Genomic DNA, 25,005 nt, shown 5'->3' with positions numbered 1-25,005 from the left:
AGTGTGATGCCTCCGTCTTTGTCCTTTCTTGGAATTGCTTTGGCTATTTTGGGTCTTTCATGATTCCATATGAATTTTAGGATTGCTTTTTCTGTTTCTGTGAAAAATGCTATTGGAATTTTGATAGGGAGTGCATTGAGTCTATAGATGTCTTTTGGTAGTATTAACATTTTAGTGTAATTTTTCTGATCCATGAACACGGTATCTTCCATTTATTTGTGTTTTCTTCAGTTTTTCTCATCAAAATCTTATAGTTTTCAGTGTACAGATCTACTTCGTTGGTTAAATTTGTTCTTAACTATTTTATTGTTTTTGATGCTGTTGTGAATGGGATTGTTTTCTTTTTCTATTCTTTTTTTTATTGAGTTATAATTGACATATAACATTATGTTAGTTTCAGGTGTAACACATAATGATTCGATATTTGTGTATATTGTGAAATGATCACTACTATAAGTCTAGTTACAACCTGTCACTATACATAGGTACAAAATTTTTTCTTGTGATGAGAACCTTTTAGATCTGCTCTCCTAGCAACTTTCAAATATGCAGTACAGTATTAGTAACTGTAGTCACCATGCTGTACATTACATCCGTATGACTTATTTATTTTATAACTGGAAGTTTGTACCTTTTGCCTCCCTTTACCCATTTTACCCTCCCCACCCCAGCCTCTGGCAACCACCAGTCTGTTCTCTATATCTGTGAGCTTGGTTTTTGGGTATGTTCTTTTGCTTTTTGTTTTTTGTTTTTAGATTCCACATACAAGTCAGATCATGTGGTGTTTGTCTTTCTCTGTCTGAGTTATTTTACTTGGCAAATTGCCCTCATACTCCTTCCATTTATCGCAAATGACAAGATGATATCCTTTTTTATAGCTGAATAATATTCCATTATACACACAAACACACACGCATGCACACCACATTTTCTTTATCCTTTCATCTATCAGTGGACACTTAGGTTGTTTCCATATCTTGGCTGTTGTAAATAATGCTGCAGTGAACATGGGGGTGCATATATCTTTTTGAGTTACTGTTTCTGTTTCCTTTGGATAAATATCCAACAGTAGAATTGCTGGATCATATGGTAGTTCTGTTGTTAATTTTTTGAGGAACCTCTGTTCTGTTTTCCATAATGGCTGCACCAGTTTACATGCCCACCAACAGTGCACAAGAGTTCCCTTTTCTCCACAGCCTCATCAACAGTTGTTATCTTGTTTTTTCGATAATAGCCATTCTAACAGGTGTGAGGTGATATCTCATTTTGGTTTTGATTTGCATTTCTGGGATTATTTTCTTTATTTGTTTTTCAGATATTTTGTTGTTAGTCTATAGAAATGCAACTAATTTCAGTATGTTGATTTTGTATCGTGCATCTTTACTAACTTCATTAATTAGAGCTAACAGTTTTTTGATGAAGTTGCAGTAATGATTCTTTTTCTTTAAAGCATGTCTGGGCTTTTGAGCTGAGAAAGTTATAGAATCTAAGTTCATCTAAGCGTTTATGTGGTGATATGTGGGTAGGACAGGAGGACACATCTCAAAGAAGAATTTAGGAGTAAATAATTGAATTCTGTGGATAAAAATTCAGACCCTTTCCCAGAAAAGATGTCCATTGGCCATTAGCTACTACTATCCTCTTTTACATACTAAAAATGATTAGTTTGGTGTAGATGATTGACAGAATAATTTATATCACCACATGCCTGGATTTGATTTTCTTTTCCCAGAACTGACCAACTGCATTAGTGGCTTGCTCTGCCAAGAACAAAATAAATATACTGTATTTTATGACAGCTAGATATTTTTCAGCTTGGAGCTTTTTTGGCCTTTCCTTTACTAGAAAACAAGTTATTCGGCATCATATCAAACTGTGCAGTGATACTGTTTTTTCACACATTGAATATTCTTCAAATAATAGGAAATGTAACCTGTTATACCAAGAACTTGGGCTTTTTGAAATTAAACCAAACTAGTGAAACCTAATCAGAAGCTAATCTTTTTAGCAAAGGAGGGAAGCAAATAAAATCTCACCTTTGAAACTTTGCTTTGGACATCTTTTTGAATGTTTTTGAAAGTCCATTAGTCTTTTTGGTCTAATTCAGTTTGTACATGGACTAGCTCTGTGTTTTGAGAGATGTTAAAGTGTGGGGCATTAATCCAATGTAACAGGATCTCTTGGTTAATTATTTTGAGGGAAAAGTGTGATCAACAATAAAATTAGATACAGCACTAAAATTTAGAGCAATATAAGACAGTTTTCTATCAGTGAGAGTTACTGAGAGAAATTAGAGGGAAGCCTATAGAAAAGACAGATAAGTATTTGCAAATCTGTCTGGGTGATGTGAAATGGACTTGTGTGACCTTTCTATTCTCTGATTAGAAGGAAAAAGTTCCACCTCCTTTTTCTTGATATTTATCTTTTCTAGATTGTCAAAAGAGTGGGAAATAGCGAGGAAACACCAATGATTGGAGACAAAGTTTATGTCCATTATAAAGGAAAATTGTCAAATGGAAAAAAGTTTGATTCCAGTCATGATAGAAATGAACCATTTGTCTTCAGCCTTGGCAAAGGTAAGAGGGTGTTTTTTTAGTTGCATTTTACTTAGATTTATTGCTATTTGTATTATCTAACAGTTAGTGGATCCTATCCTTCCCAAAAGTAAAGGTGTTTTAGAGCAGTGGTTCTCAAAGTGTGGTCCATGGATCCCTGGCGGTCCCTGAGATTCTTTTAGGGGGTCCATAATGTCAAAATTATTTTCATAATAATACTAAGATGTTATTTATCTTTTTCCCCTTGTTTACATTTGCACAGATGGGACAAAAGCTGGAGTGGTGCAAACTGTTGGTACCTTAGCACGAATCTAGGCAGTGACACCAAACTATACCATTAGCCATGTATGCTTCACTGCCCTCGTTCATTGTTTAAATGGGGTAAAAACAAAAAGGAAAGCCAGTTTCATTTAAGAATGTCCTTGATAAACTGTAGAAATTGATTTAATTAAATCCTCATCCTTGAGTTTCACATTGTTGTGATATTTTTGTGACAGAAAGGGGAGCACACATTAAGCACTTCTGTATACCCAAGGTCAGTGGTTATCTCAAGGAAAAGCACTTAATGCACTTGTTTTAGTTGAGAGCTGAACTAGCTTTGTTTTTTTCATGAAAGACCATTTTAACTTGAAAGGGCATACTATGATTATTCAGTATTTGGCAGATATTTTCTTGAAAATGAATGAAGTGAGCCTGCCACTTCAAGGAAAACAACTGACGATATTTGTTGCCATTGAATTTTCAAGTGAAAATTACCGTTTTGAGAAATTTGTATCTGCCACTGTGAGTGTGACAGCTTCTCCAAACTTAAAAGACTTCTGATGAGATCAGTGGGTATTAATGAATGTGATTTTTAAAATATTATGCAATGAAATGTGTTAACCTTTGAAAGAGCTGTACAAGTTAGTGAATCAATATTTTCTCAATGACCAATGCGTGATGTTACAAAATCCTGCATAAGGAGAAGATCCATTCACTGTGCAGGGTAGCCCAGTGGATTTTAATGTAATACAGTATGAGAAGTTCATTGAAATACTTTGAGATTCCATATTGCAACTAATCTTTATGAAACTACCACTTGTCCAGTTTTGATGTACTATCAGATGATTATATTCACGACTATCTGGAAAGGCTATTAAAGTACTCTGGCCTTTTTCAACAATCTATCCTTGTGGGTTTGGGTTTTTTCCATGTGCTTTAACCAAAATTGCAATAGATGAATCAAAGGTAAGTATGAGAATCTAGTTGTCTTTTATTAAGTCAGACCCATTGTACGTTTGTAAAATTAATAAAACAGTGCCACTCTTCTCACTAGTTTTTTTTTGCTTTGGAAAATATAGTTATTTTTCATAAGAAAAATTATGTTAACATATGAGGTTATTATTATTTTTAAATGAATTGGTAAATAATCTTTTTATTTTTAATATAGTAAATATCAGTAGATATGTCATATAAACAAAAGCTCCTTGGGGTCCTCAATTTCTAAGATGTAGAGGGATCCTGAGGAAAAAACGTTGAGAACCACTGTTTTCAAGTCTTAAATGTGATTTTTACTAATTTCTTTTCAAATGTTTTTAAATGTCTTCAGTTAGTTTAGTATTCTTACTTTTTAAAAATAGCCCATATATCAAATTGTACTTTGTGGCCCATGTGACTTATTGGAAGTTAATGGCTGCATTACAATGTCTTTTTATTCTTATCTGCCACAGATATAACAGACTTCTAGTTTGTCCCCAGATTAAGTGTAGGAGAAGAGGGGTAACCCCACCTCCACCACCACGCTCAGTGTTGATTTTAACTCCTTTCTGTTTGACTCTGCACCTTGGTTGAGTTGTTAGCTCAGCATGGATCTGGGAGAGGAAACAGCAAATGGGGAACTGAGGAGTTAGACTCCTCCTGCCTCTCTGCCCTCTGCCTTCCCTGGTACGCATAGGCGTTTATGCGTCCTGGTGACTCTGCTTCCTGTCCAGCTGTGCTCTCTTCCAGCTCAGGTGCTGGCTGTGCCACTGCTCCCTTCCCCTTTGGGTCCTTAGTGAGTTAATGGCTCATGTGAGACTAATCTTGTGTTTCAATAAGGTAGCAATCAAAATCAGATACAGATTCTTTTTCTTGATGTAGCAGATAACGATGGCAGTTAGGGTGGAACTTGTTTTCATTTTTCTTGATTTAGGGACGTGAACCTCCAGGGCCACCAGCATGGCTGTGGCATCGTTCGTTCATTTAGATGACCTCAAAGTAAATAGCCTCATCAGACCTCTTTGCTCCCACTGCCCCCCAAACTCTTACCCTTTGAATTTCTGTCTTGAAGTAGATTTAAGATAACAGGTCTTCTCCCAACAGTTATCTTTGCAAATAGACAAGAATTGCTGAGAATTTATACTGCCACCTTCTCTACCTGGATTTCTCAGTAAAATAGTGAATGAGTCTTTCATGTTTCCTAGAATTTTGAGCAGAGAGAAAAGAGGCAATACTCAGTTGACTAGGTACAAATGACACACCTATCTAGAGACAGCGTGGTCTCATGGGAAGAGCATCTAGCTGGTGTTAGGAAGCCAGCGCTCCTGTCTTTGCCCTTCCCTGCAATGTGTTAACATGAGGAAGCTGCCTAAGCTTCCCTGCTCCTATAAAAAGGAGGTGTCTGCAGAAGAGCTTGAAGATTAATCCTCATCTATGAGTCATTCTTTTACCTACTGTGAAGAGTACAGGAGCAAAAACCATGGAAGACTAAAACCAACACAATGACAGAGCCTGTAGAGGCCCTCCTAAGATGATAATTAGAAGTATGAGGCTAGGGCAGCATATATACTTCTGATAAAACTGCTATAACATAGTGTGTTCAGTTGCCTATGACACAAGAAACAGTGGTTAGGAGTTTATAGTTTTACACTTATGTGTTTATAGCAGTTGCTACTTCATTAAAATGAAGAAAAATAATATAAATAGACTGTAGTATAAATATTGTACATTGAACTCTCTTGATTCCTTATATTGTACCTCTCCCAAGGGAATAAATAGAAATATTTCAGTAGAAAGTTATGCTAATTTTGGGATTCTTTTGTGACTTCAGTGATTAAAATAGAATTGTGAGAGCTTATCTGTAAAAATTGCATTAAAAATACACTTACTAGGGCCAGCCCAGTGACGTAGTGATTAAGTCTGCGTGCTCTGCTTCTCTGGCCGGGGTTCGCTGGTTTAGATCCTGAGCATGGACCTACACACTGCTCATCAAGCTGTGCTGAGGCGGCGTCCCACATGGAAGAACTAGAAGGACCTACAACTAGGATATACAACTGTGTACTGAGGCTTTGGGGAGAAAAAAAAAAGAGGAAGATTGGCAACAGATTTGATATTTGCTATTTGTATACATTGTGAAACGATCACCACAATAAGTCTAGTTAACATGTATCACCATATATAGTTAATGGAATTTTTTTTCTTGTGATGAGAACTTTTAAGATCTACTCTCAATTTGAATGTTCAATACAGCAATACAGTACTAACTATAGTAGCCATGCTGTACGTTATATTCCCATGACTCATTTATAACTGGATGTTTGTACCTTTTGTCTCCCTTCACTCATTTTGCCCACCCTCTGCCCCCCACCTCTTGCACCCATCAGTCTGTTCTCTGTATCTGTGAGCTTGTGTTTTTTTTGTTTTCCCGATGCCACGTATAAGATCATACGGTATTTGTTTTTCTCATCTAGCTTGTTTCACGTAGCACAATGCCCTCAAGGTCCATCCACGTTGTCACAAATGACAAGATTTCATTCTTGTTTTATGGCTGAACAATATTCCATTGTGTATATATATATGCGCCGTATTATCTTTCTCCATTCATCTGTCATTGGACACTTAGGTTGCTTCCATATCTTGGATGTTGTAAATAATGCTGCAGTGAACACAGGGTGCAGATATCTTTTCGAGTGAGGGTTTTCATTTTCTTTGGATAAATACCAGAAGTGGAATTGCTGGATCATATGGTAGTTCTATTTTTAATTTTTTGAGGAACCTTCATGCTGTTTTCCATGGAGGCTGTCCCAGTTTACATTCCCATTAACAGTGCATAAGGGTTCCCTTTTCTCCACATCCTCACCAATACTTGTTATTTCTTGTCTTTTTGATAATAGCCATTCTAACAAGTGTGAGGTGATAGCTCATTGTGGTTTTGATTTTCATTTCCCTGATGCTTAGTAGTATTGAGCATCTTTTCATGTACCTGTTGGCCATTTGTGTGTCTACTTCTGTACCATCTTTTAACCTCTGTGCCTTACTTCCCTCCACTGCAAAGTGATGATAATACTATATACTACTATATATTGACAATTAAATGATTACACACCATTGCTTACCACTCAGCCTAACATATAGAAGCACTCAAATATTTATTACTGTTGTTACTGTACTAGGATTATTGGCTGGTTTCGTAATGGAATGGCAAGAACTGTGTTATAGCAATTTGGGTCCTAACTCCCGTATTTACTGTGCCTGCATACAAACCTTTTGAAACAATGCTTAACCGCCCTTTTTTAGCCCCAGGAAGTCTGGAAAGACAAAAACTGAATCAACGTAGGACATCTGATTGTTACCACTACAGAATGTTACAGAAATTAGAATGAAGAGATGATGGTTTCTTTCATTGGGTTTTCTTAACTAAATCTTTATTACATGTTCTGAATTCCTAGAATTGTGTCCATAACCCATTTTGTAAGAAGTTGAAATAAGAATGACTCAGGACTTTTGAATATACTTCCACAATGGGAGTTCTGTTCTTTTCCCCTCCCTCCCTCCAGCAAATAGATTATCACTAAAATTGGGAAGGGATAGATTAGGGGAATGAAAGAATCATTTCTACCTCTGTTCTTAGAAGTAAATCCAAGAGCACTAGGTCTTCACCCCCTTCCCACCTACCCCTATAAAGGTCTGGTGATTTCTCATAGAAGGCTGTGTCGATAAAGTTGGTTTTGGTGCTCTTGGTATGTGACTAACATGGCTGGGAATTATGAAGCTAAAACTCCTACCTATTATATTCTTCCCCCAGATTTGAGAAGTAAGAGAAACAAACCAATAATTTTGGATCCTTCACATACCTATACTTCTCCCTTACTATTGACATTAAGCCTTAATGAAGTAAATACCAGCGTTCTGCCTTTAACTATTAGTTCAGGGTGACCCATGATCATCAGTAAAAATACCTGTTAATTTAGTCAGTCATTAGCATATTAGGGTAAGAGGGGTAAAATATATATTGAAAGACCAATAGCTAATACTTTTTAAGTACTTATAATGCCAGGCAAAGGGTCTTATGTGTATTATTTAATTCATAGACCAATACTATTACTATTTTTTAGATTGTACAGCTTATTTAGTGTCGTTTAGGGGACAGTTAGGCATATTAACATTTGTGTCTAAGAGTCTGAGTTTTTTTTATTGAGGTATTAGTTACGTATAATAAATTCACCCTTTTAAGTGTACAGCTTGATGAATTTTGGTAATAGTTGTATAACCACCACCACAGTTAAGTTATAGAACAGTTTCCTGGTCCTAAAAGGTTTTCTTGTGTCCTTTTACAGTCACTGTCCTTCCTGGCCCCTGAGCCCTGTGGAGTCACTAATCTGGTTTCTGTTACTATAGTTTTGCCTTTTCCAGAATTTCATATAAATGGAACCATATGTCATCTTTGTTATTTGACTTCTTTCACTTAGCATAATGATTTTGAAATTCATGCATGTTGAATTGCCAAGTAGTATTTCACAGTAAGGAAATACCACAATTAGTTCATCCATTCAAAAATTGGACATTGGGGTTTTTTCTAATTCGGGGCCATCAATGTTGTTATGAACATTCACATACATGTCTTTATGTGGATGTGTTTTCATTTATTTGCGGTATATACCGAGGAGTGGTATTAAGTTATTATTAACTTAATGAGATGCTGCCACACTGTTTTCAAAATGGCTGTACCATTTTGCATTCTCACCAGCAGAGCATGCGAGTTAGTTTTCCCATCCTCGTCAATTGCCATAGTATTGTCAGTCTTTTTAACTTTAGCCATTCTAATGGGTGTGAAATGGTATCTCATTTTGGTTTTCATTTGCATTTTCCTGATAACTAGTGATGTTGAGGGAATCTTTTCTTGTGCTTAGTGGACATTTGTATATTTTCTTTTGTGAAGTATCTGTTCAAATCTTTTTCCCCGTTTAAAAAAATCACTTACCTTTTTATTGAGTTGTACTCAACAAGACAAGCACTTTATCAGATATATACTTTGCAAGTATGTTCTCCCAGTCTCTGACTTGCCTTTTCATTTTCTTAATTGTTCTTTCAGGGAACAATACTTTCTAATTTTGATGAAGTCCACTTTACCAATTTTTTATTTTATGGTTTAGGTACCTAGTATAACTAACCGTTTTTATTTTCATTTGGTTTGGTTTTTTGTTTACATATGAGGAAACTAAGGTATAGAGAGATTAAGTAATTAGCCCAGTTATACAATCAGTGACAGAGCCAGGATTCAAATCCAGGCTGTCTCTTTCAAATCATGTTAGCTCTTAAGGTTTAAAACTATCCCAAACCAGATACAAAAACAAAGTAGGTCTTGGTCCAGCAGAGGTTAGTGATTGCCTGCTGTACACCAGACATTTTTCTTACAGGTATGATATAGCTAATAAGGTTTATCAAAAGCAAAATTATTACAGTTACCTATTGCTGTTGCTTGATACTGTAATTCCTATTTTAAAAGGTTTTTTTAATCGAAGTGTATTTTTTTATGTACTTTAAGCATTGACAACATTTTACGAGTAAAATACTTGCTAGTAATGGGTAACCGTGCAGCCAACTTCCTGTGGGTTGTTTGTGGTTTAGCCATGTGTTCCCTTTAAATTTCTATTGATACTCTTGTTCCCACTTAAATGTATTTTTAACATCTGTCTGCTTTTTTTTTATGTGCAGTTTAGGAGCATTCAGAATTTGGAAGGAAGGCTTTTAGGCCAAAATATTCAATTTTTCTAACCTTCCCCAAAAATATGAGCCAGAAAGAAAGCAAACTTGAAGAAAGTACCTTTTTTGGCTTTACCTGGTACCTTGCAATAGAGGAGAGATTCTTCCAATTTCCATTGCCAAGTGGATATTAGGGAGAAGCCGATTTAAGCAGGTGTACTAGTAAGAGTAGACTAGGGGAAGCTGACAAAGTTCTAACTCCGTTTAAATTAAATATTACACCATGGACGGTGTTCCTTTAGTGCGTATAATATTGTGATGTTGTTATTCTTTGGGAAATAGAAAATAATCAAGACATGACTCCTGCCTTCAGCTGTCTAACAGTTTAGCTTGGCAGAGTTGATTATTAAAGCTGACCCAGGACAGATTTATCCATTTTCTCTCCCTGTTTCTAAAATTGTAAACCATGAGGGTGCAGAGAGATCATCCTGTGATCAGTTTTCTTAGTAGTTAAGTAGAGAAATGGCAAAAATAGAATATAACATAAGACGTGAACACTTTAAAAAGAATCTTAAAATATAAATTAATTTGTTCAATTCATAATCAGATGCTTTTGGTAGAGAGTAAGGTGATTATCAGAGCCCTTTTATAAGACATTTTAGAATAAGACCAAGTAAAATTTATGAGGGAAAAAAATACAATAAAAACTAATTTGCTGTATTTAGGGTAAAAAGAAGAAAGACAATGTCACTGTTATCAATGACAAGAGATTTTCTTTTTTTAAATATAAAATATTAGCAGAATATACACGGAGTTAAAATAGAGAGCAGAAGTTTGTACTAAGTCCTGGAAGGCCCTCCGTGAAAGTAAAGCAAGAACGAATCAGATGCATTTTTAATTATTTGAAACTTATTAGTGATTAACCTTATATTTCAGTGTTTATCAACTTTTATATTTTTAAAGGAAAAACTTTTACAATTAAAATATTTTATCTTTCTTGTCCTCCTTTTCTACCCCCATATGAAAAACTGTTCTTTCTGTATAATACTATATAGCTTTCATCCTGTAGTAATTTAAGTATGCTCATATTTCACATGCAAACATACAGTTAAAAGTTATTTAGTCAGTAATTTTCATCAAGGATGCCAAGACCATTCAGTGGGGAAAGGACAGTCTTTTCAACAGATGATGTTGGAAAAGCTGGTTGTCACATGCAAAAGAATGAAGCTGGACCCTTACATTACACTATATACAAAAATTAACTTGAAATGGATCAAAGACCTAAACATAAGACCTAAAACTATATTTTTTTAGAAGAAATCTTAAAGGAAAAGCTCCATGACATTGGATTTGGCAGTGATTTCTTGGATGCGACACCAAAAGCACAGGCAAAGCAAAAAATGTATAAATTGGACTACATCAAAATTAAAAACTGCTGTGCATCAAAGGATACAATAGCAGAGTGAAAAGGCAACCTACAGGATAGGAGAAAATATTTGAAAATCATATTTCTGATAAGAGGTAAATATGCTGAATACTTAAACAACTCCTATACTTCCACAACAATAAAACCTCAAATAACCTGATTATAAAATGGGCTGGGCAATGGACTTAGACATCTCTCCAAAGAAGATATACAAATGGCCTACAAGCATACAAAAAGATGCTAATCATTGGGGAAATGCAAATCAAAACAATGATGAGATATTACCTCACATCTGTTAGAATGGCTTTTATCAAAAAGACCAGAGATAATAATTGTTTGCAAGGTTGTGGAGAAATTCAAATCCTTGTGCACTGTTTGTGGTAATGTAAAATGGTGCAGCCACTGTGGAAAACAGTATGGAAGTTCCTCAAAAAATTAACAATAGAATTACCCTATGATCTAGCAGTTGCCCTTCTGGGTGTATACCCAAAAGAACTGAAAGCAGGATCTCAAAGAGATATTTGTACACTCATGTTTGTAGCCACATTATTCATTATAGCCAAAAGGTGGTAGAAGCAACCCAAGTGTTAATCTACAAGATGGATGGATAAACAAAATATGATATATACACACAATGGAGTATTATTCAGCCTTTAAAAAGAGGGAAATTCTGACACATGTGCCAACACTAATGAACCTTGAGGACATTAAAGTAAGTGAAATAAGCTGGTCACAAAAAGACGACTACTGTATGATTCCACTTACATCTGGTGAAATCTAGAATAATCAAATTCACAGAAACAGAAAGTAGAATGAAATTCTTGCCACTGGCTTGGGACATGAGGAAATGAGGAGTCGTCTAGTGGGTAGAGTTTTAGTGTTGCAAGATGAAAAAGTTCTGGAGATTAGGTTACACAACAATGTGAATATACTTAACAATATGGAGCGGTACACTTAAAAATTGTTGAGGTGGTACATTTTATATTATGTATTTTACCACAATTTAAACATTTTTAAAATCAATAAAAAAGTTGTAAATGTTCTAAAGTGGTCACTATAGTTTTTATTATGTGAAATTATTCAGTGATTAAATTAAAATGTTATATGATTTTTAATTTTTTTTAATTGTAACATTGGTTTATAACATTATGTGAATTTCAGGTGTATATCATTATGTTTCTGTTTCTGTGTAGATTGCATCATGTTCACCACCCAAAGGCTACTTAGTGTCCATCACCACACGCAAGTGCCTGATCACCCCTTGCACCCTCCTCCTTACCCCCTTCCCCTCTGGTAACCACCAGCCTAATCTCTGTCTCTATGTCATTGTGCGTTGTTTTTATCTTCTACTTATGAGTGAGATCATATGGTACTTTACGATTTTTTTAAATAGACTTTGTTTTTTAGAGCAGTCTTAGGTTCACAACAAGTGGAGTGGAAGGTACAGAGATTTCTCCTATACCATCCCCCCCACCACGGGTGCTTTGCCTCCACCCTTATTTATATCCCACACCCGAGTGGTACACTTGTTACAGTTTATGAACCTACACTGAACCTATAAAGTTTTAAGTTTTAAAATGTATTATATGATTTTTTTTAAATCATAAAAAATTATATAACCCTGCAGAAGAGAGAAAAAAAGTACAGTGGATTGCTTTTATACAGGCCTTTGTATGCTTTTAAACTTTTTAAATTGCCTACAGTTAAGTATATAGAAAAAGCATTTAAACTTAGGGATAGCCACATTATACGTTTGTGTATACATTATATTCTTATTGCAGATTTTATTGCAAATGGAATGGGACTCTTGAAATTGATAAAGTAAATTGTACTTGAGCTAATAAAATTCAAGTCCAGATCAGATGTAAGAATAAATTGCATTTATATGTACTTGGTGTGTTATACCTACAGTTAAGATCCTAAAGATCAAGAATCTTAAAATTGGGGCCAGCCTAGTGGCATAGTGGTTAAGTTTGTGGGCTCTGCTTTGCTGGTCCCGGGTTGGTGATCCCAGGTGCAAACCTACACACTGCTCATCAAGCCATGCTGTGGCAGGGTCCTACATACCAAAAATAGAGGAAGATTGGCACAGGTGTTAGCTCAGTGATAATCTTCCTCCAGCAAAAAGAGGAAGATTGGCAACAGATCTTAGCTCAGGGCCAATCTTAGACCCCAAAAAAATAATCTTAAAATAAGAATCTTAAAATTGTTTATGCTTTGACCCAGTACTTCAATTCCTACTTCTAGGAATTGAACCTAAGGAAACATGGTAGAAGCTTACTTAACCAATTCCAGACTAACTGATGCTCTCCTTTCTGTCTGTAAATATACTGAGTGATAGCACTGGTTTCCTGTTCTGTGGTGTGGTCCCACACTCTGCGTCAGCCAGTTGAGTGGGCCTGGTCAGTGCCATCCAGTCACAGAACACTGAAACGCACCTGCAGTTGAACAAGTTGGGTTTATTACTTCTGTAGGGAGGGAGAATGCACAGCATGGGAAACTGTGGGATGTCTCAATCAGAGTGTTTGAAAGGACTTATAGAATTTGGGCTTGTATTAGGTGATTTGGGGAAGGGTTTAAGGAAGAGGGGCTTTGCTCTGGATTGGACATCGTTAGGATGTGGGGTGATTCTTTGAAGCTCTTCAGTCTTATCTGGGAGGAGGACTGCCTGGAGGAGACTAAAGCTATACCTGCTGGAAAAGCAGCAATCACTCCTATTAGCCAGGAGAGGGGGATGTTTGGTATTTTGTAGGTTGCGCAGTGACCTTGGTTTTTTTGTCCATGCTCAGACAAACTTTTAAAGTATCCTTGTTTTTTCTCACATTTTCGTGGTCTCAGAATGACCTTATCCGATGTTGATGTCTTGTGAGATTGTTTATGTCCAACAGGAGAATAGCATGGCCTAGCTGTGTGTCCCAGGCCAGCTTCAGACATCAGTATGGCCGAGCGGTAAGTGTCAACAGTTTGCGATGTAGGGGCTGCGCTTTTCTTCCTCAGGCTCTTACTAAGAATCCGCTGAAGCCTGTTTATATACATTGCACTCTTTGTAATTATACAATTTCATTGGCTATTATATAAAACACTGAAATTAATGTAAAAAGAAAGGAATTATTTCTAAGAAAACTGAGTTGAACATTTTTGGAAAGACTTATTAAGGTGAATTGCTAAAAGCATTTTTTAAATGGCTGTTGAATTAGGGGTGGGTAAAAGATAGGCGAAATGAGCAGGCCATTCAGAACACATTTTTATCGGGAGGATTCTGCATACTGATTGCTTTACAAGTGTCCTCTGGTTGTTACTCCACGTTAAAGAATCCCACATTCTAAATGGCAAATGATAAAGCCTAAGTGTGATTTATACAGTAAAAATAATGTGAAATTCTTATCACTGGAGCTACACTTAAAGGCAAGGCCATGGCCTCCTAACACAAAGTTAGTGAACTAATATACTTTGATATGTTTTAAGTTAAAAAAAATGTTTGAGGTATTTCTATGTCCTGTCTTATGATTCCTCTCATAAAGCAATGTTTTAAATTAACCTACCAACATAGTCCTGATTGTGTCGGTTGAGAGCTTTTACTGTGCAGAAACAGTCTTGTAATGATTTAGGTGCAAAGTTGTTCACTGAAACTTTATCATAGTAAAAAAAATAAAAACAACCCAATGTTTATTAATGAGAGTAATGAAATTATGGTATATTCAAAAGATAGAATAGTATATAGTTATTAAAAGTCATTTTTTAATATATTATCTTTTAACAAGAAAACTGCTTATGTAATATGAAATATAAAGAGTAGGCTACAAAACCAAATAAACTATGACCAGAATTTTAGGAATGTATGTGTAAAAATGTACTATGTAAACAAAGTATACATTATATATAATTGGAAGCAAATGAACCAAGAAACTGACAGTTTACCCCAGATGCTGGGATTTCAGAAGTTTTTTATTGTATTCTCTATGTTTTTCTGTACTTTTTTAAGTGTTCTGTACTGAGTATGTACTGGTTTTTTTCAGTCAGGGGAAATGCTTTTTAAGAAAAGAGCCCCAAGATTGGCAGTTTTAGAAGCATACCTGTGTTCATGTTAGCCTGGCTCTGCGCTCAGTGTGCTTCATTCCGTTATCTGAAGCTCCATGGAGGGAAGCTTGAACGTTCCCAAAGGAGGAGAAAAACAAAGGCGCGGGCGTGACTGACTTAGCTTGGAGCTCCTGTGCATTTGATGGACGGGCTGATGTTTCCAGCTTCTGAGGCCTAGTGTCCATATCGTCTATAGATTTAGCTTTTGCTGATTGCTCCAAACCCACCCCAAGGCGGGTGCTGCTTGTTTGTACTCTGGTGCTTACCATACTTTGTTTAAAACAAAAGTGAAAAAAATATATGCATCTTTCTCCTCCAGTAGCCACACCACATTGCATGTTCCTTGGAAGGAAGAAGGGAATGGTCACCTTTGTAGTCTTAGTACCTGACCGTTGCTCCTCGGTAATTGGCTAAATGTCTTGAACAAATGTACAGTAGTACCCCCACAACATAAAGATTTCCTGGGCCCGGCCCTGTGGCTGAGTGGTTAAGTTTGTGTGCTCTGCTTTGGCGGCCCAGGGTTCACTGGTTCGGATCCTGGGCAGAGACATGGCACTGCTTATCAAGCCACGCAGAGGTGGCGTCCCACATGCCACAACTAGAAGGGCCCACACCTAAGAATATACAACTATGTACTGGGGGGATTTGGGGAGAAAAAGCAGGAAAAAAAAGAAAAAAAAGGTTGGCAACAGTTGTTAGCTCAGGTGCCAATCTTAAAGAAAAAAAAAATTCCTGAAGGAGTATATAAGGTATTTGCCTTAAAATATCATAGTTGATAGTAAAAAAAATGTTCTCAGTGGCCCACACTGAAACTTAGCAGTCTTTAAAGAGCATCAGTGACAGGAAAGCAGCCTGTCAACAGCAGACTTTCCATTTCTTCAGATGATTCTGGACTGTTTGCACAGTAGAACCATGTGTGGGCATATAAATTGATATAGCCATTTTGGAAGAGCATTTGGGTATTATCTATCAAATCGAAAATGCACATCCCCTTTGCACTTCTAGGAATTTACCCTCCATATATACTTGCACAAAGTAGGCAAACATATATGGACAAATATCCTTATTAGAGTACGGTTGATAATATGTTTCTCAATAGGAGAGTGACTGGAATATTATGCAGCTGTTGAGAATGAGGTAGATCTGTTTGCATTTACAATGATGATGGTAATGATGGCTGTCCTTTATTAAATACATGTTATATGCCAGGAACTGTGCCATGCCTTTGACATATTTCTGATAATTCTTGGAACAGCTATATGGCAGGTACTATTATTATCTACATTTTGCAGATAAGGAAACTGAGGCACAGAGGTTAAACAACTTGCACAGGGTCTCATAACTGATAAGGAGCAGACCTGGTATTTGAATCCTAGGTGTCTGAGGTTAAAACAGCCTGTACTTTTAACCTCTAAAATGCATATCCTCTTTTCTACTGTTGGAGAAAGATCAAGATACGTATATTAAATGAAAAAGCAGTTCAGAACTGAATGTATAGTATGCTGTCATTTGTGTTTTGAATTTTTTAAAAAGCGACAGCACACAATGGAAGGGTACAAAACAAACATAACAGTGGCTTCTTACAAGGAGGGGACCGATGACCTTTTACCTCTCACTTTATGTCTTTCACTCTTGAGTGTGCTTTAATAATAGACATATATAATATAATAAATTTTTAACTAAAATGAATGTATCTGATATCTTGAAAAATCGTAATACTTAATGAACACTAAGCTGAAACCCTGAGTCACACATGCTCTATCCATCCCTATTTACATACTTAGTGTAGGGTTCCTCCTCTTCTCATATCCTACCAGCAGCTCTCCGTTCGAGATAATGGCTCTCCTCAAAACGCACTTCCTCTGGGCTTCACTGCTTGCTTGATCCCACTTTGAATACCGAAGTTTTTGATTGACTGAGCACCTCAATTTTATATTTTATCCCTTTAAATTACCTACATGTTCTGTTACTTCCCAAAGGATTTGAGACTGCTTATTGTAAAATATAAGTACAATTATATAGGCTGATACAGTTCTATAGTAAAGTTAACTTTTAGTTTCTTGGAAGTAGGCAAAAAAAAAAAAAAAGGAAAAATTCTAATTTCTCTAGTTCTTGTGATTTGACAAAAGGACACATACCATTTTGTTTAAAAAAAGCCAAAACACTTTTTTTCTTATTCTAAATTTTGAAAAGAAATCTGTTTCATGGGCCCCTTTATGCAATTTATACTTTTCTGGTTTCTTGTTTGTTGTTTTTGTCTACCCAAGTAAATTACAAGCTTCCTTAGGACAAATTCTATTTTCTATACTATTTTTGTTCCATCTCTGCCTAGAAAACATGCACTTATTATTATGGTTGAAATTATAAATTAAGCAACAACTGCAGCCCAGACACATTTCAAAGATTACGTTACTGCTACTTTTCAAAGACTTAATCTTTGTGCAGTTTAGAAATTGATACTACTTTCATCTGCTCAGCAGGGAATCCACTCTGATAGCCATCAGAAAAATCAGTTTATTTCTTAGTGTGTAGTTTTTGCTGATTTCTTTCGTTTTGTAGCTCCTACTTTCTAGCTGAGTATGTATTGTAAAGAATTGGAAATTTATTTGAACTTTTGTTTTATGAGAGTTAAATCCTTGAAAATGTGGCCTCTAGCTTTCGACTGCCTTTTCCTTTCTCGTAGGCCAAGTTATCAAGGCATGGGACATTGGGGTGGCGACCATGAAGAAAGGAGAGGTCTGCCATTTGCTGTGCAAACCAGAATATGCGTATGGCTCGGCGGGCAGCCTCCCCAAAATTCCCTCAAATGCAACTCTCTTTTTTGAGGCAAGTATGTGTGTGATGTCGCCCTGTTAGCATCCGCTCTACTGTAGTGCTGGCTCTGAAGCAGCAGGCAGTGGAATAAGGAACTAAGCTTGCTATTGAGAATCAGATCCAACTTATTTATTTTGGAGCTTGGCTTCTTGAATTGTTTCCCACAAACCCAAGGGGTGTGTGCCAGTGCTTTCTTAGAAACGTGTCTCTGGCACAAAAAAGTCATATCCAAATAAACAAAAGACACCAGGCTTAGAAATAAAAGTTCTGGTCAGTGGTGTGAGTATGACATACTCGAAACTGACCGGAAGACAGGACGGAAATGTCGGAGATAAATGTTGAAATATACCTCAACCAAGTTGTAAGTTATTTTCATATTATAAAGGTGTGTAAATGTCACAGGTCTCACTTCTTCAATGGAAGCAGTAGGTGGTGATAATACATTTTTTATCCTGTGTTGAATTACGCATATTTGGCCAAACCTCGTTAAAAAAATTAAGGGGGAAATCCTTCAAACATCGTACCTAGGTCAAATACACCATTAGTTGGTTGTAGGCATGATTCATAGGATTTATTCTTAAATTTTAAGAAGGAATTCCGTGAATCTGGGGTGGGAAAGTGGCGGCTTCTAGAGTCAGACGAAATAGTCCTGCGCCAGCACTTTGTAGCTCTGGCCTTCTGCCCACAAGGCAGTCTTCCTAGTATTTCCTGTCTGTCTTTGCACTGTGGCCCCACAGGATGTAGTCCTAGACATTATCATTACATGAAAGTTCTTTCCAGGTATTGAAAAATGTAGTGTCCTTTTTTCCCTACTTTTCCAATACCTAAGATGCATAGATAAATATAAAACAGAGTTTTATTTTTGTAAAATGAAAGGAGAATTGGTTGCCCTTGCCTTTAAATTGTTAAATTGACTGTTCTGTCTTTTCTCAGCCGAATCCCTTTTTCCTTTCTAGATTGAGCTCCTTGATTTCAAAGGAGAGGATTTATTTGAAGATGGAGGCATTATCCGAAGAATCAAACAGAAAGGAGAAGGGTATTCAAACCCAAACGAAGGAGCAACAGTAGAAAGTAAGTTGCATTCCATTTATGTGGATGAAAGAGATTTCTTTTTTAAATCTGTTTGTAGAAATAAATATACTGAATATATCTCAAGAATAGTTTTAAATTCAACATTTATTTAATAGTGACTTCATTTAGTAAATATTCATTCAACATGTATGTGCCAGGTATTGTACCAGCCTCTACAAACTCAAAAAATGAATAAAAGATAATCCCATCCATCAAGGAATTCTTAGTCCGTGAACTCCTTGGTGTGCCAACAACTATATTAGTTGCCTTAAATATTTGTTCATTTATTTCTCACAGTAACTTCATGAGGTAAGATTTATTATCCCCAAGTGAGAAAAGTGAATTCAGAGAAGTTGCATAAATTGCCCCAAATTACAGAGTTACTAAACAGAGCAGTAGATTGTAATCCCCGTCAGGGCTCTCCAACCCACCTCACAGGCTGTCATCCAGATAAAACAGTTCATCATTTTGTTAGATCAAAGCTGGATAATAGGAGCCAGCCGAGTGGCACAGCGGTTAAGTGTGCACATTCCACTTCAGCGGCCCAAGGTTCACCGGTTCGGAGCCCAGGTGTAGACATGGCACCGTTTGGCAAGCCATGCTGCAGCAGGCGTATAAAGTGGAGGAAGATGGGCATGAATGTTAGCTCAGGGCCATCTTCCTCAGCAAAAAGAGGAGGATTGGCAGCAGATGTTAGCTCAGGGCTGATCCTCCTCAAAAAAAAAAAAAAAAAAACAAAACTGCGTAATAGTGTTCATTCTATTCTATGTCCAGACACTTGGATTCAAATTCCAGTCTTCCATTTGAGTGACCTGAAGCTGTTCTGTTTCTTCATTTGCTAAATTGGGAGTAAGGACACTTCTGAAGGCTGGGATAACTGGTCCCTCTTCCTCCCTCCCAGAGCACGTTGTATATACCACTGTGTACACTACTTGTCACTTTATATTGTGCGGTACAGTCACGCACCACATAACGATGTTTCAGTCAGCAACAAACTGCATATACGACGGTAGTCCCACAAGGTTAGTACCATATAGCTTAGGTTTGTAGTAGTCTATACCACCTAGGTTTGTCTGAGTACACTCTATGGTATTTGTGTAAAATCACCTAACGACGCATTTCTCAGAATGTATCCATGTCATTAAGCGACACATGACTATAGTCCCCGTTTATCGGCAGAGAATGGTTTCAAGACCCCCAGTGCTTCCTGAAACCATGGATAGTACTGAACCTCATATATACTGTTTTTTCCTATCGGTACATACCTGTGATAAAGTTTGATTTATAAATTAGGCACAGTAAGAGATTAACAACAATAAATAATAAAATAGAACAATTATAACAATGTACTGTAATAGAACTTATCATAGGTCTTAGCAACCTCAGCATATGATTCTTTTTCTTTACTAAGTCCAAAACTTTCACCTTTTCACTTAAAGGAGGCACTTTACAGCTTCTCTTTGGCATATCTAAATTGGCAGCATCACTGCTGTTGTGCTTTGGGGCCATTATTAAGTAAAATAAGGGTTACTTGAACACAAGCACTGCGATACTGCAACAGTTGATCCAATAACTGAGTTGGCTGCTCAGGGACTTAATAGGGGGGTAGCATATACAGTGGGATGCACAGGACAAAGGGATGGTTCATGTCCCAGGGCAAGACAGCACAAGATTTCACCACGCTACTCAAAATGGCTCACAATTTAAACGTTATGAATTGTCTATTTCTGAAATTTTGCATTTAATATTTTCCTACCGTGGTTGACCACAGATAACTGCAGAACGTGAAACCGTGGATAAGCGGGGACAACTGTGATCAGCATTTACCCATTTCCCAAGTGTACAGTGAGTTTTTGAGGACTAGAATCTGTATCTTTTTGTTTCCAGCATCACACACAGTGCCTTACACACGTTTGATGTTCAGTAAACACTTTCTACATGGATAAATGTTTGAAAGATGACACTCACTGAGCTGAAGTGCTTCAAAAAAAGAGAGTTGAGAAAACAGAGAAATACTTCCATTAAGAGAAAAATCAAATCACTAAACAAGGATGGCAACATGAACTATTAAAGGCTTATTTAAAATAAAGAGTTCGTTTAAAACAGTAAACCATAACAGTTGATTTTCTTATCTTTAATGTTGTGTATACTACTTTGGACCCATATTTCATTTCCGCAAGTCTGGCAAATTAGTTCAGATTTCGTTTGGGGGGTTTTTTAAAATGGAAACGGTTATAAATAGTGGTACTGTACTATTGCAGTTGAAGTGTTTGCATAGTTATCGTTTATGATAAGTTTTAGAATAAATGAAGAGTGCAGATGTGTAATGTCAGAGAAGTACCTAGACCAGAAGTCGGGAGATAGGATTCTGACGTCCACTGACTCTAAGGGGACCTCCGCTCTCTGGGCTGTAGCTTCCTTCCTGCACAGTGACGCAGGGGCAGACCTCTTGATTTCTAAGGTCCTGCTAGCCCTAAACATTCCATGATAGAATTCTAAATATTTATAGGAATGATAGAAAAATTATCTTGTGTATATTAACAAGCAGTTTAAAAGCTTGTCTGTAATATGTATTTTAAATTTTTTTAATGAAATTTTCAAACATATACAAAAGTAGAGGTTTTCTTCCTGTGATATAGTGACTCCCCAGATTCAACAATTTATAATATATATTTTAAAACTGGAGGTTTTTGTCAACTAAATTTAAAGGAAAAACTTTTCCCAATTATAGACAATACCAGAAAACTACCACTGTAGAGTTAACTTTGGAGCAGGCTAAATTAAATCAAATCTAGCTTTCTGTAATACTTTCAATGGGAATAGTTTTTTTTAACTTTTTATTTTGAAATAATTTTCAACTTACAGAAAAGTTGCAAAACTAGAACAGAGCATTCCCTTATATGCTTCACCCAGCTTCCCCTAATGGTAGCATCTTACCTGACCACAGTACATTTATCAAAATCAGGAAAGTAACACTGATACAATACTGTTAACTCTTCTGCAGATCTTATATGAATTTCACCAGTTGCCACATCGATGTCCTTTTCCTGGTCCATGATCCATCAAATTCAGGATCCAACATTGTATTTGGTTGTCGTGTCTCCTTAGTCCCCTCCAATTGATGAGAGTTCATCAGTCTTTCTGTGTTTTTCATGACTCTTAGACTTTTGAAGATAACTGGCCAGTTATTTTGTAGAATATCCCTCAATTTGGGTTTGTCTAATGTTTTCACATGATTAGATTGAGGTTACGTATTTTTGGAAAAATATCACATAAGTGATGTTGTACCCTTCTCAGTTCATCATTATCAGAAGGTAGGTGATGTTGCTGTCTCATTGCTGGTGCTATTAACTTTGGTCACTTGGTTTAGGTGGGATCTGTCACGTTTTTCCAATGTAAAGTTACTGTTTTTCCCTTTGTGATTCCTAAGTATCTCATTGGTATGGAACTGCTAGGAGACAATGCAAATATCTTCTTTTACATCACACTTTCGCACAGTAGTTTTAGCATCCATTAATGATTTTTGCATGCAGCAGTTGTTACTGTGATATTTACCTAATGGTGATTTTTCTATATCCATTGTTCCTTCTACATTTAATTGAAATTCTACTGTAAGGAAGGACTGCCTCTTCTCCTGTTTATTTATTCACTTGTTTATTTATATCAGTATGGACCATGGATATTTATTTTATTCTGTAGGTTATTATTCATTACTATACTTATTTATTTTGTAGCTCAAATTGTCCCAGATTTGGCCATTGGAAGGTCCTTCAACTTGGCTCTTGTGTGCTTTCAGCTTATCTCCAGTGTGTTGTAAGCACTTCCTTACTTTTGGCACCACAAGATGCTCTAGGCTCATTTTGTAATTTCCCTGCCCCAGGCCTGGAATAAACCATTTCTCCAAGGAGCCCTGATTCCTTTTCTTGGAAAATGGTATTTAGAAACCAATCTGGGTGCTAGGTGTACTCATGCAATGGAATGTTATTGCTTCCAGAACCTCTTAGCAGACAGAGCTAGGAAATGTATATGCCTCAACATGCATATATACACGTCTGTATTATTTCCATATTTAATATATATTAACCATGAGTACATACACTTCTGATTTCTTTTATTGAGATCGCATTGGTTCATAACATTATATAAATTTCAGATGTACATCATTGTATTTTGACTTCTGTATAGACTGCATTGTGTTCAGCACCAAAAGTCTAGTTTTTAATCTGTCACCATACATCTGTGCCCATTTACTCCTTTTGCCCCTACCTTCTTCCCCTCTGGTAACCACCAGTTTGTTCTCTTTATCTATGCATTTGTTTGTTTATCTTCCACCTATGAGTGAAATCACATGGTAGTTGTCTTTCTCCCTGACTTATTTCGCTTAGCATAATACCCTCAAGGTCCATCCTTGTCACAAATGGCAAGATTTCATCTTTTTTAATGGCTGAGTAGTATTCCATTTTGTGTGAGTGTGTATGTATATAGACACCACATCTTCTTTATCTGTTCATCCTTTCATGGGCACTTAGGTTGCTTCCAAGATTTGGCTATTGTGAATAATGCTGCAGTGAACATAGAGGTGCATATATCTTTGCAAATTAGTGTTTTCATGTGCTTTGGATAAATACCCAGAAGTGGAATAGCTGGATCATAGGTATTTCTATTTTTCGGGGCCAGCCCGGTGGCACAGTGGTTAAGTTCACACGTTCCACTTCTCGGTGGCCCGGGGTTCACCGGTTTGGATCCCGGATGCAGACATGGCACCACTTGGCACGCCATGCTGTGGTAGGCGTCCCACATATAAAGTAAAGGAAGATGGGCGTGGTGTTAGCTAAGGGCCAGGCCTCCTCAACAAAAAGAGGAGGACTGGCAGTAGTTAGCTCAGGACTAATCTTCCTAAAAAAAAAAGGTATTTCTATTTTTAATTTTTTGAGAAATCTCCATACTGTTTTCCATAGTGGTTGCACCAGTTTGCATTCCCACCAGCAGTGTGTGATGGTTCCTCTTTCTCCACATCTTCTCCAACACTTGTTATTTCTCATCTTTTTTTTTTAAAGATTGGCACCTGAGCTAACAACTGTTGCCAGTCTTTTTTTTTTTTTTCCTGCTTTTTCTCCCCAAATCCCCCCAGTACATAGTTGTATATTCTTAGGTGTGGGCCCTTCTAGTTGTGGCATGGGGATGCCACCTCAGCGTGGCCTGATGAGCAGTGCCATGTCTGTGCCCAGGATCCGAACCAGCAAAACACTGGGCCGCCAAAGCAGAGCACGTGAACTTAACCACTCAGCCACGGGGCCGGCCCCTCATCTTTTTAATAATAGCAATTCTGATGCGTGTGAGGTGATATCTTGTAGTTTTGATTGCATTTCCCTAATAATTAATGATGTTGAACATCTTTTCATGTGCCTGTTGGCCATCTATATATCTTCTCTGGAAAAATGTCTGTTCATGTCCTCTGCCCGTTTTTTGATCAGACACTTCCAATTTCAAACCAGCACCACAGGTTTGTTCTAACCTTCTCCTTTTCCTTATTTGAAACTCTTTTCTGCAGCAATGAGAAACCTGGCTCTCATTATCCACAATATATTTCTTTATTTGCTCAATCATAGCATGTACATAAAGTAGCTTCAGAATTGCCAACCCATATCCCTGTGAAAAACAGATCTCCAAGTCTGGCCCCGTGGCCTAGCGGTTAAGTTTGACACGCCCCACTTTGGCAGCCCAGGTTCAGCTGCCAGGCGCAGACCTACACTGCTCGTTGGTGGCCATGCTGTGGCAGCGACCCACATACAAAATGGAGGAAGATTGGCACAGGTGTTAGCTCAGGGCAAATCGTCCTCAGCTAAACAAAACCCCAAAACAACAACAACAACAAAATTTCCTAAGTAGGAAATATTTGTGTATGGTTCCTTTTGTCATTAGCCTTATAAGTATACATTGAAAACACTGTTTTTCAACTTGGGTTAGTTCTTTCTTCTTCACTCCCTTCAGTATCGTTATGTTGTTACCCATTTGTAATACAGTTAGCTTCACTGGTTACTGTTTGCATTCTATTTGGGGTTCTCCCCACACTCTGGTTGATTTTAGTTATGTATTTGTTTTTTTGGGTGCATGAGGCCTTAC

General features: G+C 37.0%; 1 protein-coding gene across 11 annotated transcripts in view; it reads left to right on the top strand.

Annotated features, from left to right (window-relative positions):
- Positions 1 to 25,005, top strand: part of FKBP5 (FKBP prolyl isomerase 5) — a 128,321-nt gene that overhangs the window by 74,191 nt on the left and 29,125 nt on the right. For all 11 annotated transcript variants that reach the window (XM_070245499.1, XM_070245498.1, XM_023624815.2 and 8 more), the window contains 3 exons: positions 2,432 to 2,576; positions 17,681 to 17,823; positions 18,768 to 18,882. In XM_070245499.1, the coding sequence (XP_070101600.1) occupies positions 2,432 to 2,576; positions 17,681 to 17,823; positions 18,768 to 18,882 (403 nt within the window). The remainder of the gene's footprint in view (positions 1 to 2,431; positions 2,577 to 17,680; positions 17,824 to 18,767; positions 18,883 to 25,005) is intronic.

The sequence above is a fragment of the Equus caballus genome, chromosome 20, assembly GCF_041296265.1.
Source record: "Equus caballus isolate H_3958 breed thoroughbred chromosome 20, TB-T2T, whole genome shotgun sequence".
NCBI lineage: Eukaryota > Metazoa > Chordata > Mammalia > Perissodactyla > Equidae > Equus > Equus caballus.
Note: the sequence above shows the minus strand (reverse complement) of the source record. Positions and strands in the feature narration are given on the sequence as shown.